The sequence below is a fragment of the Diorhabda carinulata genome, chromosome 11, assembly GCF_026250575.1.
Source record: "Diorhabda carinulata isolate Delta chromosome 11, icDioCari1.1, whole genome shotgun sequence".
In the NCBI taxonomy this organism is placed as follows: Eukaryota; Metazoa; Arthropoda; class Insecta; order Coleoptera; family Chrysomelidae; genus Diorhabda; species Diorhabda carinulata.
Genome location: NC_079470.1, coordinates 9,679,896 through 9,694,003, shown reverse-complemented (window position 1 = coordinate 9,694,003; position 14,108 = coordinate 9,679,896). Strand labels below are relative to the sequence as shown.

At 31.4% G+C, this 14,108-nt stretch overlaps 1 protein-coding gene across 1 annotated transcript in view; it reads right to left on the bottom strand.

Moving 5' to 3' along the window:
- LOC130899758 (protein unc-13 homolog A) overlaps positions 1-14,108 on the bottom strand; it is a 179,597-nt gene that overhangs the window by 60,685 nt on the left and 104,804 nt on the right. Inside the window, exon 9 of the mRNA XM_057809940.1 lies at positions 12,534-12,640. Coding sequence (XP_057665923.1) covers positions 12,534-12,640 — 107 coding nt within the window. The remainder of the gene's footprint in view (positions 1-12,533; positions 12,641-14,108) is intronic.

The following is a 14,108-nucleotide window of genomic DNA, read 5'->3' as shown; positions in this document are numbered from 1 at the left end:
TCTAAGGGCTAAAAAGTCTAGAGTATCGCAATTGTTGTTAGGCCCAGATAATAGATTATTTTAATTCGAGTTAAAAAGGTTTCCATCATTTTGAGGACACAGTTCATTTCAAAAGGAACAATTGTCAACTTATTCTATAAGTTGGTATTGGAACGACAAAGAGAGAAGCCTGAAAAATATGCCAACGGCTTCTCCATAAGAAAAACGCAGCGTGACACAATTCGTTTTTGCTTTTCGAGTTTTTGGCCTCTCGAATTCATTCTGTTTTTGTACATCCGAGTTATTTACAAGAATCAGCATCTTCTGGTTCTTTCCGAAAATAAAAAAAATGTAGGCAACATATATTTCTGATATTGAAAATTTCATAATGTAACAAAAGAAAACTATTCTGAAAGGATCTCTCCAGAAAAGCAGAAAATTCTGGATTAAATGGTGGTATAAGTGCATTACTAGCCACGGAAGGTCTTTCAAAGGCAATAGGTCAGTTTAATTTGACTTTCCTACTCTACTAAATTAGAATTTCTGGAACCGTTGATGATATTCATACTTACCACTTTGTTCAAGCTACCACTACTCCAACTCTCTCAATTCCAATGTCTGTCGCGACATTCTTTAACAACGTTATCGTCTTCAGTGATTAAAGGTAGGCTATTAACATTAGAACTATTAACTTGATCTACCTATTCGTACCCGATCTGCTGGAAAAAGTTCATTAAAGGGAAATTGTATAGATCAAATTAATAGGTTTTAGTTTACTTTCAGTCTCTGAAGATGATGACTTGGTTTTCGAAACGCGCGTCAGACAATATAATTATTGATATTGTAGTGGTAGTGTAAACAATGTGTTCAGTACCTTTCTACTTTGTTGTTAAATTATTAAGTGGGAGCGTTTGCATAAAGGTAAATTTTCTTGAGAAATATAGGAGTTTTTGAGTTACTCGTTATTGGTAGGAGAAACTGTGATAAAATTATTAGAAACTTATAGCGAAGAGATATTTGGAAGTTGCGAATAGGGAAATTGAGGCAAGTCTGTATAATGGGATAAATTTTGTAGCCGAGTTCAAGTATAATGAAGTTTCGAAAATCGACCTCAAGCGAAAGAAATTCTGAATTTGTATGGAAAGATGTTGAGCAATTATCTATTTTCTCTGGCAATAAACTGTACTGTTCTGTTTATATAAATAAAAATAATATTTTGAATCGGATATAAATGAATTTGTTTGTTACTTTAATATGCTCCTAGCTATTCAATATAATTAGAACCGTCTTTCTTATGAATTTCAGTTCCAATTGTAATAATTACAAAGCTAATTTCATTTAATTAAATTCAAAAATAGCAATTTCAAGCTTATTTTTTAATATTTTAAGAATTTGAAGTATTATATTATGTCCTCATTCCCGTTTTTATGTCTAACGGATGCCAAATTTCTTTCAATAAAAAACAGTTTGATTTCAAATTATTCAACATATCTGTGTAAATGTGGAAAAACAGAAATTCGTGTAGCACTATCAAATGAGTGTTTTCTTTGTGTATTTATAAATCAAAAATTTGAGTTTTCACGTGATAGATTTCTGCTAAATTAATTTCAAGACGTTATCATTTGTTTTTAATTGACATTGCCATGGAAATTTGAATTTACGAGGGTGGTCAAAGAAGAAAAACAAACACTTTTATCTTTTTCAGAGCAGGTTTGCAATTAATTATGTTTATTGTTTTTTCGTTTCAAGAGATCATTGGTGGGACCAGGATTCATCTAAAGTTAGGAAGCAATACAAAAAATCCGACTCATTTTGCTTAAACCTAGTCAATCAGGCCTGGGAAACGCGGCTCCAAACGGGCGGATAGATTAGCATGTCTAATTCTTCAATCAGTTTATTATAGATATATTGAGCATATTTTTAAGTGAATTAGAAGGAAAATATCCTGAAAATGAATTTTTTACAAATATTACTCTTGTCTTCACCAAATTACTTTCATATTTATTGTGGATATATAAATCTGTCTAAATGCGTGTTTTCAACATTTTTTCAAGCGAGCAAATGGTCAATAGCAATGTATAAATTATCTTTTGGGAAGATTGCCTAGAGACAATTTCCTTTCACTTAAAAAAATATAGTTTGGTTGAGGACTAAAATCTGTCAGGATAATCTCACGGAAAATAACTTCGCTGTGTGAGAGGTCTCATTAGAGGTTGAGTCAATGCGTTGGGATGAATTTCAGTGCGTGAGTATACTTCTGAATGAAGTGAGATATTTCTTTTTTAACTGATTTAATTTGAAGGTCACATGCAATAACGTTGTTGGGTACATATCATGGAACATTTACAAGAATTCTATACACTTGTGACTGAAATCTTGAATCTAGAATTCCTACAATTGGGTTGGATGCAGTAACCTCCAGGTTAGTCGTCGGTTCAGATAAATTCCAAGGTATTTTGCACATTATTTTTGCTGTAAACGTAGGTAATATGAATGATATTTCGAGAACCTTTTCTATCTCCCTAATTCCATTTCGATGGTCGACGCAGTTTTTGGCCAAGCCGAACGCTCGTTGTCAGTCAGTCAAGTTAATATGGTTACGTTTGAGTTCCGAAATCCAAATTTTATGATTATAAATGATGGTGCAGAGTTGCAGTACTTCTCTTTTATTTGCGTAGGTGAATTAACAATTTTCATTAACTTATACGATTATCAAGCAAAAACTAAGTGTTTAATATGACTGAAATTAAGCTGACTTCATGTTGGAAACGGAAACTTTTCGGGCCACCACTGTAATTTCTCCTGGTTGATTGGAAAAAGGGATGAAGTCTTGATATGAATGATATGATTAAAGTGAAAAGGTGACGAATAAAAAATTATAGATCTTGATATAAAAGGAATTTGTAGTAAACGTAGTCCATTTAATGATAATGAAAACAAGGCGTGGAATGAGGGGTGAAAAAAATGCCCTTACATTTTTATATAGGATTAAACTGATAAGACAGGGTCGCGGAAGAGAGGGTTGATAGAAATTAAGGTACAAAAAAGTCACATATTGTAATTGTGTAGTAATTTAGGAAGATGAAGAGGGAAAGGCAAATTGAGATATGTTTAGTACAGTAAATGAATATTTTTCAGGTGTGATTACGTTTAATCCAAAAAAGACACAGAATAACAGGTCACCATAATCCAAATGAAGTTTACAAAATTCCAGAAACAAGACCCAGAAAACTTACGCAAACAATTCTTCGACTGAACCATTCTTTAGATTATTTCATGAAAGATAATTACATTATATTCCATATAGATTAGATTTTTCTATCGTTGCCTTGTATTGGAATTTGACTTTATACTGCAACCCTAATAATATAAATACAAAGAGATTTTGAGGAAATAAACAAAGTAACCAATAATCTAACCAATGTAATCCAAATAAAGTTTAAACAAAAAAAATAAGTTCAGAGAAATCGGATTAATTTAAAAGAAAAGATTTTCACCACAAACTTTTGAACGGTTCAATTGTTCTTCCAAATTTGAATTGGTTGCTGTATTTTCATCAATGTTCATATTTCTATTGTAGAATAAACTATATTCGTGTTATCCAATTACATAAACAAAATATTGAGTGGAATAAAATAGTCTTTACATCAATAGCAAAGGCGCTTCTTAATATTAAAATTCGATTTAGGAACTAAACAAAATTGTTTTCGCATGGTAGTAAGTTGAAATGGTATTTGAATAACAAGTTAGCGTGTTTTGTGTTAGCAAAAGCATATATATATATATATATATATATATATATATATATATATATATATATATATATATATATATATATATATATATATATATATATATTGTGAAACATCCAACAAACAATATTATGAGAAATGACAATGAGATTTAGCAAATAATATTTTTCAGATGTTGAAATTATAACAAAAAGTTTTTTGTATTTTACAAATAATAAAAGAAAGAAACCTTCGAGGATATGAACACAAGAAACATTGTAAATGGATAATAATATGTATACCCTAATGTTGATCAAATATTTAATATTTATTTGATGATTAATTAACATTAATTTTATAACAAAAGTAAAAATGATAATAACTCTCCAGTTCCCTTAATGAAATTGCAATATTAAATAAAATTTGTTTTTCACTATTTTTTCTTAAATACCTTCGAGGTATTTGCTAGCAAAACCGATCAGTTTCCATTAATCCTTTCTAAACTTTGAAGAAAATTCGTATGTTTCATCAAATCACAAAATAATCGATAGTGGAAACTGATGATTTATATAGGCGCTGAACCGAAGCGAGACTGTTTACAGAAGTTCTGAGACTAAGCTAGACTACTTTTTTCAGCCTGGATAATTTTTCTAATGATATCAAAAACAGAGACGACAATCATAATAATCAATTTATTGGAATAATAGTTTTACTGAAAAAGACCTTCTTCAACACAGAACTACAAAATGTCGGAATTAAAGAAGGAAGATGATTTTACAAGAAAAAAGTCTTGTAAAATTTATACTTCGTGCTTTAGATGAGGGTGATTTGAAAACGAAAGCAAAGGATACATGAAAATGAAAACTACGAAGATATGGAAATAAAAGAAATGAGCTATCATAGTATTGTTGTAACATTTTTAATTATCGATCTCTCATTTTGCTACCCGCGTTAACCTTGTTGACGTTTTCTATGATTCTGTCTATCCCAATTATAAGCTGCACTTCTTTGATTATATTAATAACCAGCTGACCAGGCGAACTCGATTCTCTATTTTTTCATTTTTTTTAATACTTATTCTGCTATTCGGGACTAATAAGATAAAAAAGAAAAAAGAAAGTTAATAAGTCAACAATTACATTATGTCAAAGGATGAAAATTATAACACATCTAAAATAGTCAATAAAATATTACAAAGAAAATCACAATTTTTATTGAAGTACTTCATAATACATGATATTTTTTGTTTGATTGCCGGTCGCGTAATCAAACAGAGCCGATGGTTTTACAAGACGGGAACGGGCAACATACAATTGACTATGCGAGAAACATGGATTAATACCACAAACACTTAATCACTGCTCCTGGGATTTGTTTATAGTCATAGCGAATACTGAATACACTGTTTACTGCAACCACTGTACCAACACTCACAATTACACTCTCTGACGCGCGTTTCGATATCCCAGTATCGTCTTCAGAGACTGAAGGTAAACTAAAAACGCCAACGTTTCCAAAAATTCCAACTTAGTCAAAGCGTACTGGAAATTGCAGTCGTTTAAACTCAAATTGTAGGTACGTCAGTCGGAATCATTGGGATGTGGGGTATCAAAACATCTTCTCCATTATACTTTCCTTTCAATAGATTGCTTCTATAACGTTATTAACTAATTTTTCGCTAATCGTGTGCTGTTATGGTTGGTTAGGGTCTTCTGCCAAAATTTGTCCGCCGCCTTATAGGAGGCATGTCGATTTCTCAAATTTTTCTTTCCGTAAGAACTATCCTCATACTTCAAGAAATATAAAAGAAGAATTAGCCAAATCGGTTCGGCTGTTTTTGAGAATTGCCCTTAGCAACACATTCATCGATTCAATTTTCTATTAAAGAATGTCATTCATATTAATGTCTGCTTCTGTTATATTTCCATTGTATTTAGTATCACTCGATATCTACACGTTATTACCAAATTAAAATTTAAGACTCGAACTGTATGCAGAACATCACCTTAGGTCAAATTAGATGAATATCTCGCAATATCGACATATTCAATATTGTAGAGAATTCAATTCTCCATATTTTTGTATTAATACTTTTTTATACCTTGGACTGTTTTCGAGATAGAGGGTGTAAAGCGCGCGGTCAGTCCCGAGTCAAAAACTCGTTTTATTGAGGTTACATTGCTAAATGTTTAATTATCGTTTTTTTCAACTTTTAGATTAAATTCCTTTTTTTTGTATTGTTATCTATTTTTAATTGAGTGTCAATTTATTTAATAACACTTATTCGGCCATGTTATTAAAAAATTGTTGAGGAAATACTTAAATTTTAATTTTAATAATTGTGATCTTATTTATACTAATGACTTTCTATATAAATAAAGAAGAGAAGAAATAAACGTGTCATTTTATATATTTATTATTGTCAAAAATTGATAAAAATTTCGAGAACAAGTTCTCTGCTGCAGAATTTCAAATTTCCTCTTCATTGCCGTCTTCAACGACATTTGTCTCCAAGTAATTCATGATTTCTGGGTCAAAGTTTTTATAATAATTAATATTAGTCTGATATGGTACAGTATTGAGACAAGCCTGTCTATTACACTGGACGCAAGCTAAAAAGCACGGTAACCCCGCTTTCCCGCATCCACATCTTGAGTCACAGCCATTTTTGCAGTTACAGAATATTGTATTGAGTAATTCTTCTGGTGCTGTTGGTAAAATAGTCATGATAAGTACCAGGAATTCGTTACGCATTGTCCAACCCTTTTCCAAGGATTCTAAATCTTGCCGTAACCAAGTTTGGGTTTGATAATAAAGGCTACTAAAATGTTGGTGAGCGGTTCTACTCGTTGGTGGAATATTTGATAACTGCACAGGTTTATTCGACTTTGTTGACTAGAAGTATAGCGCATAAGGAGATGATCGATAATATCCACAGATTTCGAAGCATTATAAACTGCTAATAAGGTTTGCATTCCACTCTCAAATAATCTCTGAACCGGACAGTTTTCTTCCTCAAATGCTGCAGCAAGTTCACGGATTTTAAATAAGATCTACTTAATTATTTTCTACTTCAAATGCTATCAGTGTAAATGAGAATATAATTCCAATGTAATTAAAATATATAAATTTATCAATAAATAACCTTAATATTATGAGTTTTTAATCGGGACTACCAGTTGACTGCGCGCTCTACGTCCTCTATCGCGAAAACAGTTCAAGGTATAAAAAATTGTTAAATACAAAAGTTGTAGAGAATCAAAGTCTCTATAATATTGATGATCAATATAAATAGCGTAAAACCCCACAGAAAACAAGATATTTGAAAAAAATTTAAAAAAAAATTGATTTTTGTAAGCTTTGATCCCTAACTCAAAACTTGCGACCATCCAATTTTATGTAAATTTTGAGAATAGTTTTATAAAGCCTAAATACAAATTTTGACGTGGTAATATACTGGGTTTGTTGATTATCCTAGGTCAACCCCCTATAATAACTGGACTATATTAAAATTAATAATTTATTTCTTGTGCACCTATATAAAACCAAATAATCATAAATCATTTCAAAGAGTCGAGGTGTTTCCTTTAGTATTCTCTAACTTTACATTCTGTTTTAATATTTTATTGACAATTTTATTCACATTTCACATTTTTGCAACACTCCATACTTCAAAAACTTTTTAACGGTCATGAAAATATCTGTTCACTATTCTCAACTTAAAATTCGATCCTGAAAGCTGAAACTACAAATATATAGCCTCATTTGTATTCTATACAAAGAGATGTTCGATACAGACCAGCTGAATAATATCCTGATTTTAACTTAAGCACGTGAAATATTCATACCTAATACGGCTTCAGAAAAATATTGGCAAAACTTTCTAATAAGTAAGATATCTATGACTTTTCACAATTTTAATATAGATACTAATACATTTCAAAATTTTTATAAATTACACAGTATTGGTTTCTTCTTTGAGACCAAAGTCTTGCGAATACTTAAACCAGAACTTATCCATTTCAATACAAAATATCTCTATGATCTGCTTTCAAATATAACAGAAACAGTTGAAATTGGCGATGAGATGATTAATTTTTTGTGATATCCAATATGTCTTTCCCAGTTGGACAGAATAACACTTCTTTTTGGATAATGGGTAAAAAAATATCGTATCCTATCTATTCCAGTTTATTTTTACTCCTGCATGTTGTTACTATTACTATTCATTCCCACGGTATGTAGGTCATAGCAAATTTATCTGTAAAATCTTATCACAGACGTTGAAGTTTTTATCAACACCTCGGACAAGTATGAAAAGCTGAGCAGTATCTGACACGTCCTCATTTTCATTAAGCGCAGAAGAGTACCACCAAAATTTACGTCTTTTGGAGACGTTAGTGCGCTGTGTATATAAGTTTCCTTTTTTGGTGTGGACACTGCAGCTTTGCAGTTCTAGGAATGTGACTCAAAAATTATTTCTTTCTTCGTGGACGTGGGAAAAATATTGGATGCAACTCGTGCAAATAGTGTTTATTGCACTGACGAGTCGTCAAACTCTGCCTCTTTAGACAAATTCACGTCGCGTGCATCAAACACTTTTTAAACTTGTTGCATAAATAATAATTATTAGGTGTATAGATATGTTGTGTAGGTAAATGTATGAAAATATATGATTTTTGAAATATTTAGACAATTGTTGTGCTTCAAATAAATTTTTATTTTCAAATTTAATTATAAGACTTCCATTTACAAACCAGACGCCGTTTGTAGGACGATTTGTCTAAATATAAATCTAAAAACGGAATTTCTGAAATTCGGAGCAAAGCCGACGCAATAAAAATGAGTCATGTGACATCTTGTTACACTTCAAACTAAATAGCTGTATTATACTTAATGTTCAATTAACCCAACCGTTCATAAATAAATTATTGCCCTACAAAATCGCGTTCTTAAATGTAATTGAAACAGTAATAAAACGCTCGGAATTTTGAATTATGTTTATCCCTGGTTTAAACATACCATCTTAATTAGAAGTTCCTTCTACAAAATATTATGTTCGATAAGATGTTACAAGGGCGGAACCAAGGGTCATAACAAAACGGATAGAATAATCCTTTGAGTAATGAAGGTAACACCGTCGTGAACAATAAAAAGAACGGAAAATCTCTTGAGTAACGCAAAACTATGAAATTCATTTTTAACATGAAATTCGTAGCTGATTTTCATTATAAATCACTGCATTATATCAAAATTGTACGTACTATATACCAATCAACTTATTTTATGTAAGTTGACTGAATATAATCGATAGAAGGAAATAAATTTTGTTGTGTAGTGCTGAAGGAGAAATTATGTTGTATCAAGATTTTAATTTGACTTAAAATAGTGTGCTCAATCTGTGGATCAATTTTGTGAAGAAAAGTCTAAATAATCTACCATAAAATATAACAAATATAGTAAGTAAACACTGCTCAAAAGCAATTAACATTCACAGATGTTTTTTGAAAGGCTTGCAATGGACTAAAAAAGAACTTGCTCTTTTCTCACTTCGATGTCTAAAAAGAGCTCACACATTATAGATATTTTTTTCTACTCATTTTCTTCTCCACGACAACATGAAAATCCATAGAAAACGAGGACCGTTCTAATTTCAATCTCCGATAGGATATAAATAAAAGTTCACATAAAACAATAATTTTATTACCAAAAGATTGGTAGACTTACGATTAATTTTTGAACTTAATCACCGAAAAGACTGAGATATTTGTTGCCAATGTAGCCTATCGCTTCTGTAACAATAGAATACAAAACAGACCTTGAAACTTCTGAAATTTCTGTAGATAAAGCAGTAATGGTGAATCTGCGGTTTTTTTAACCATTTTTTCAACTCGTTGAACCAGGTCATCCGAAACGACAGATTTGCGTCCTTGGCCCCTTTCATCATGCACACCATTACGGCCATCTTTAAACTTTCGACACCATTCACGCACAACACCATCATTCATGAAGTTTTCCCCATATACACGACTTATTCTCCGATGGATTTCTTCAGCACTTAGGCTTTCAGCCTGTAGAAAACGAATTACATTTCGCAATTCACACTTGGCGGGAGCATCAATAATGGTGAACATGTATACGTAGAAAAACGCCGACTGACACCAAAAATGTTAAAAATGTCGACCACAGCGCATGCCTGCTTTCTGCTGCCCGCATAGCGTCTACATGGAGCGTTCGGGGATAGAAAAAAATCGGCCCTCGTAGAACTTTGATATCTATACAGTTGAAGTTAAACTTCATGTTGGGACAAAAAGTTTAAAATTCCTATATTATTCTGATGAAAATAGTAATGTTTCGAAGGAAATATAATGTTATAAGTTTACAGTCAAAACGAACTTTCTACAAAATTTTTATTTATTCATCGAATAAAGAAATATAGTAAATATATGATGAGAAAACAAATAAAACAAGAAAAAAAAGACACATTTTTTACTAGCAACGAAGGCAGTTCGTCCTCAATAAGAATATAAATCTAATTATCAATACGTGTTTCCACGATACGTATCAAGTATGTTAAGGACTTGATTTGGATTCTACTAAGTATGAAACAGCTTGGAATCTCGTTGGAGTAAATGTTGAACATTAACGGGCCCAAATGGCAACCTTGAGGAACACCTGACACAACCTTATTAGATTTTGTAAGTTTTTAATCGTTATATTGTGATCAATTATGTCAGAAGCCTTGATAAAGTTAATATCCACAAAGTCAAGCTGTAATTGACTTATAAAATGTTTTAAAATATACATAGCATATCAAAACACGTTTGAATCAGTCAATCTTCTAATGAAATGATGTTGTGAATATCTAATATTGATATCATCAAATATAAAAAAAATCTTTTGAACACTTTCGATTGTATACATGTTTCCTGCCCTTAAGACCTTTTTTCAAGTTTGTGGAAAAATATTATTGGGTAATGATTTATTTTTTCTTTCTAGTTGATGCGAAAGCAATTTATATGTTGAGAGTAGTTAATTAGTGTTATAAATGCTATAATGTGGAAAAGAAGAAGTCCTAAAAAGTTTTTCCATCGGTATCTAAAATTTTAAAAAAAATTTCCAATATTCATAGGATTTTGGATGAAGTAAAAGACTCAATTGTGAGCAGAAACAACTTTTTGAAGCGATGGACAGAGAATAAAGGAGACTCTATAGCTCAGCTTCCAGTCATAATCTTTCAAGCAAAGATATTTGCAAATTGAGCCTGTGCTGAACATTGAATGAACATAAAGCACAGGAACAAATACATTTATATCCGTTGTTACAACCGACGATCTCTTAAGGCACTCGACTCATCTCTAAAGTGATATAATACTATAGCGATTAGCATCAAAAGCTGTCAACGGAGAGGTGAGTGAAGCGAAACTTTTGTAGATACCTGTATATTCTGGTGTTGAGAAGAATTGAAAGAGGAGACAGGTTAGTGAAAAGTACTACTAGCCTCCCCAATTCCATTATTCGAATCTGTCATTCAAATCTAATGAACAAAAGAGCTAGGATGAGTTTTCTGAACTACTGGGAACCACCAGCATGCGGCATACACAAATCCTTCTTCGAGGGCCATCCAAGGTATTGGGGGACAGCAATATTTAGCTCGAAAAAGATCAAGATAGGCTGATTGCTGGACACGGCAGATGTATCAGGCAAGATGCTCAATGTGCAAGATAGAAATGCACTCCACGTGTTTCTCTACTGAGATATTGTTCGAGGTATTCGAAAGAATATCCGGGAGAGCATATCGAAATCAAGCTATTAGGGTATCAGTTCTTAAGAGATCAACTAATGATGATCCTCTGGTTGATTACTGGTAGTATAATGAGGTAAATCATCTCAAGATGTTGGGCATTACACCATTATACAGAATATCTAAGATGCAAAGAAAGAAGAAAACTCCACTACATGTATTGTCCAAATGCGCTACTCTTCGGAATGATCCGGAAAACACGTTGGCTTGGGCCCAATGACTGAATTGCTGAGCCCCCGGTACGACTTAAAATTTGAATGTTAAGTAATCAATGGGGTTTTTGTATTTTTTCATATTTTATTATATTTATTCTGTACATGAAATGACGTGCAATTTGTCTTTATTAACTGGCGACATATAAGAATTATGACACTATCTATTGAAATTTTGAAAATAACGTGAAAAAATTTTCATTCAATAAATTTATATCTAAATAATTACTAGGATTTTAAGACTTAGTTAAATCTTCTATTGACCATTTGATATAAGCCAAATTGAACGTCAAGGTTATTGGTAATGTTAGTCAAATATTATCGGTGTCCAAGATCCAAAAGATTTCGAAAAAATACTTATAACAAATACGTCTTAGTCTATGAGAAAATGGGAAGTAGGATTCAATGATACCTATAATTTAATGGCATTATTGATTTAATGATAATAATAGCATGAGACTGTTTATATTGTGCGCTAATCATCAATACTGTAATTGAAAAAATATATATAAATATCAGTTTACGAGTCCCGTAAATGATTTATTCCATTTTCATTGCTAATGTCTTGTGAACATATTTGAATGTAAATGGATATACAAAATATTGATTCAGTAGTTTTATCCTCAAAGGTTTCTAATATATTTTTGTAACTACAAAATTCATTCCACATACGAAGAATGCAGAAACGGTAAAATTCAAACAGGATGTTTGAATATCGTGCAAATATTAAAAGAAGATGAGAATTTCACGTGAGTCAAACGATCCTGTAGAATTTTGATACAGATATTCGTTCCCTTTCCAACAAACCTGTAATGTTAATTTTTGCAGACCATTTTGACGTTCCATCCAAAACTGATTGATTGACAGCCTTCATGTGACCTGCGTGATTCTTTTCTTCCACACCAAATACGTCCCTATATAGTTATTTTAAAAATGTCATAGAAAAAAAAATTGATAACTACGATTAGGTCATCTAAAAAAGCGATCTATAATTATTTCGTCTCCTCAGTGTATATGTAACTTATAAAGGAAGGTTACCGGCGATATTGAACTGAAATTCGTAGAACAAGCGTAGGTAACAATATATTTTAGATAGTTTATGTGACGTTAAAAACCTTTTTTTAGTTAAATTTCTAAAATAAAAGATACAAACTTTGATCAACTGAAGTTACTACCTACTTGGTTTTTGTCAAGTTCTTATTAACACTAGGATGAAAATCTTGAGATTTGACCTGGTGGAAGAATGTTCCATTAAAGCTAAGAACTCCCGACTCCGATTTAAGAGCTAGTATGAAATCGACTGCAAAGAAACTACCTACGCAATTAGGATTCTTAATTTTAGAATTAAGATCATTTTGGTTTAACTAGGAATCAACTTACAACGACAAATAAATTTCTTGTCAGTAAGCTACTTCATTTATCAAATTTCAGGGAAAGTATTTTTTTGTTTAAAGCAAATTTACTTTATGAATCATCTAACATATTAATAGATTATGGATGGTATTTGAGCGTCTCCAAAATTAATTGTGGTGTTGAGAATCTAATAATATTTTGTTCTTTATCATTTTACTCCACAACATTGGGTCCAAAATTAATTTGATAGAGTACCTGACAAATCTATATGAAACACGAAGAAATTCTGCGATAAAATCTGATATTTTATATTCTATCGATGCAAAACACATAATTGAAAGAAACAAATTAACACAAAATATAATAATTTAACCAAAAGTAATTAACTCATACTGTTTCCTAATATTCTAGGGAATGTAGTCGGAGATCCTAAAAAATGTTTACCAAAGCAAATGATGAAGAAGTTATAAACATTGACGATACAAATTATTTTTTCGAAACTTCATAAAATACGACAGTAACAAGCATCGTACGATACACTGAGGGTGAAATGTCATTGAAGGAATCATCTAGAAACTCTAAAATCGGCTCCTCGTCTAGGCAATTACTTATATCTACTTCAATATATAATCTTCCGACTTAAAACTAGTATTTTTCAAATAAGAAGACAAATAATGAAATCCAACAGTTTTGACAGTTTATCAGGATACAGGGGAAATGATCTTGAAAGATAAAAAACAATGATATACTGCTGATGAACAACCTCAGTACATATATCGTAATTACAAGTTTCTCAGGCTTATAGAAGAAGAAAAATAAGTTCGCATACACAGTCAGTGTATATCGCCGGTAATTATCTCATTATTAACATCCGGTACAATTTAAATAATTTTTTGTATGTAACAAATTTCTTATTGAAGTTTTTATCATAAGATTCAATACCATTGTGACACATTGACATTTTTTATTCATGTAATAAATTAATGAGCAAATTGGTTGAAATTAAAAAAATATCTGTCTAATGACAAT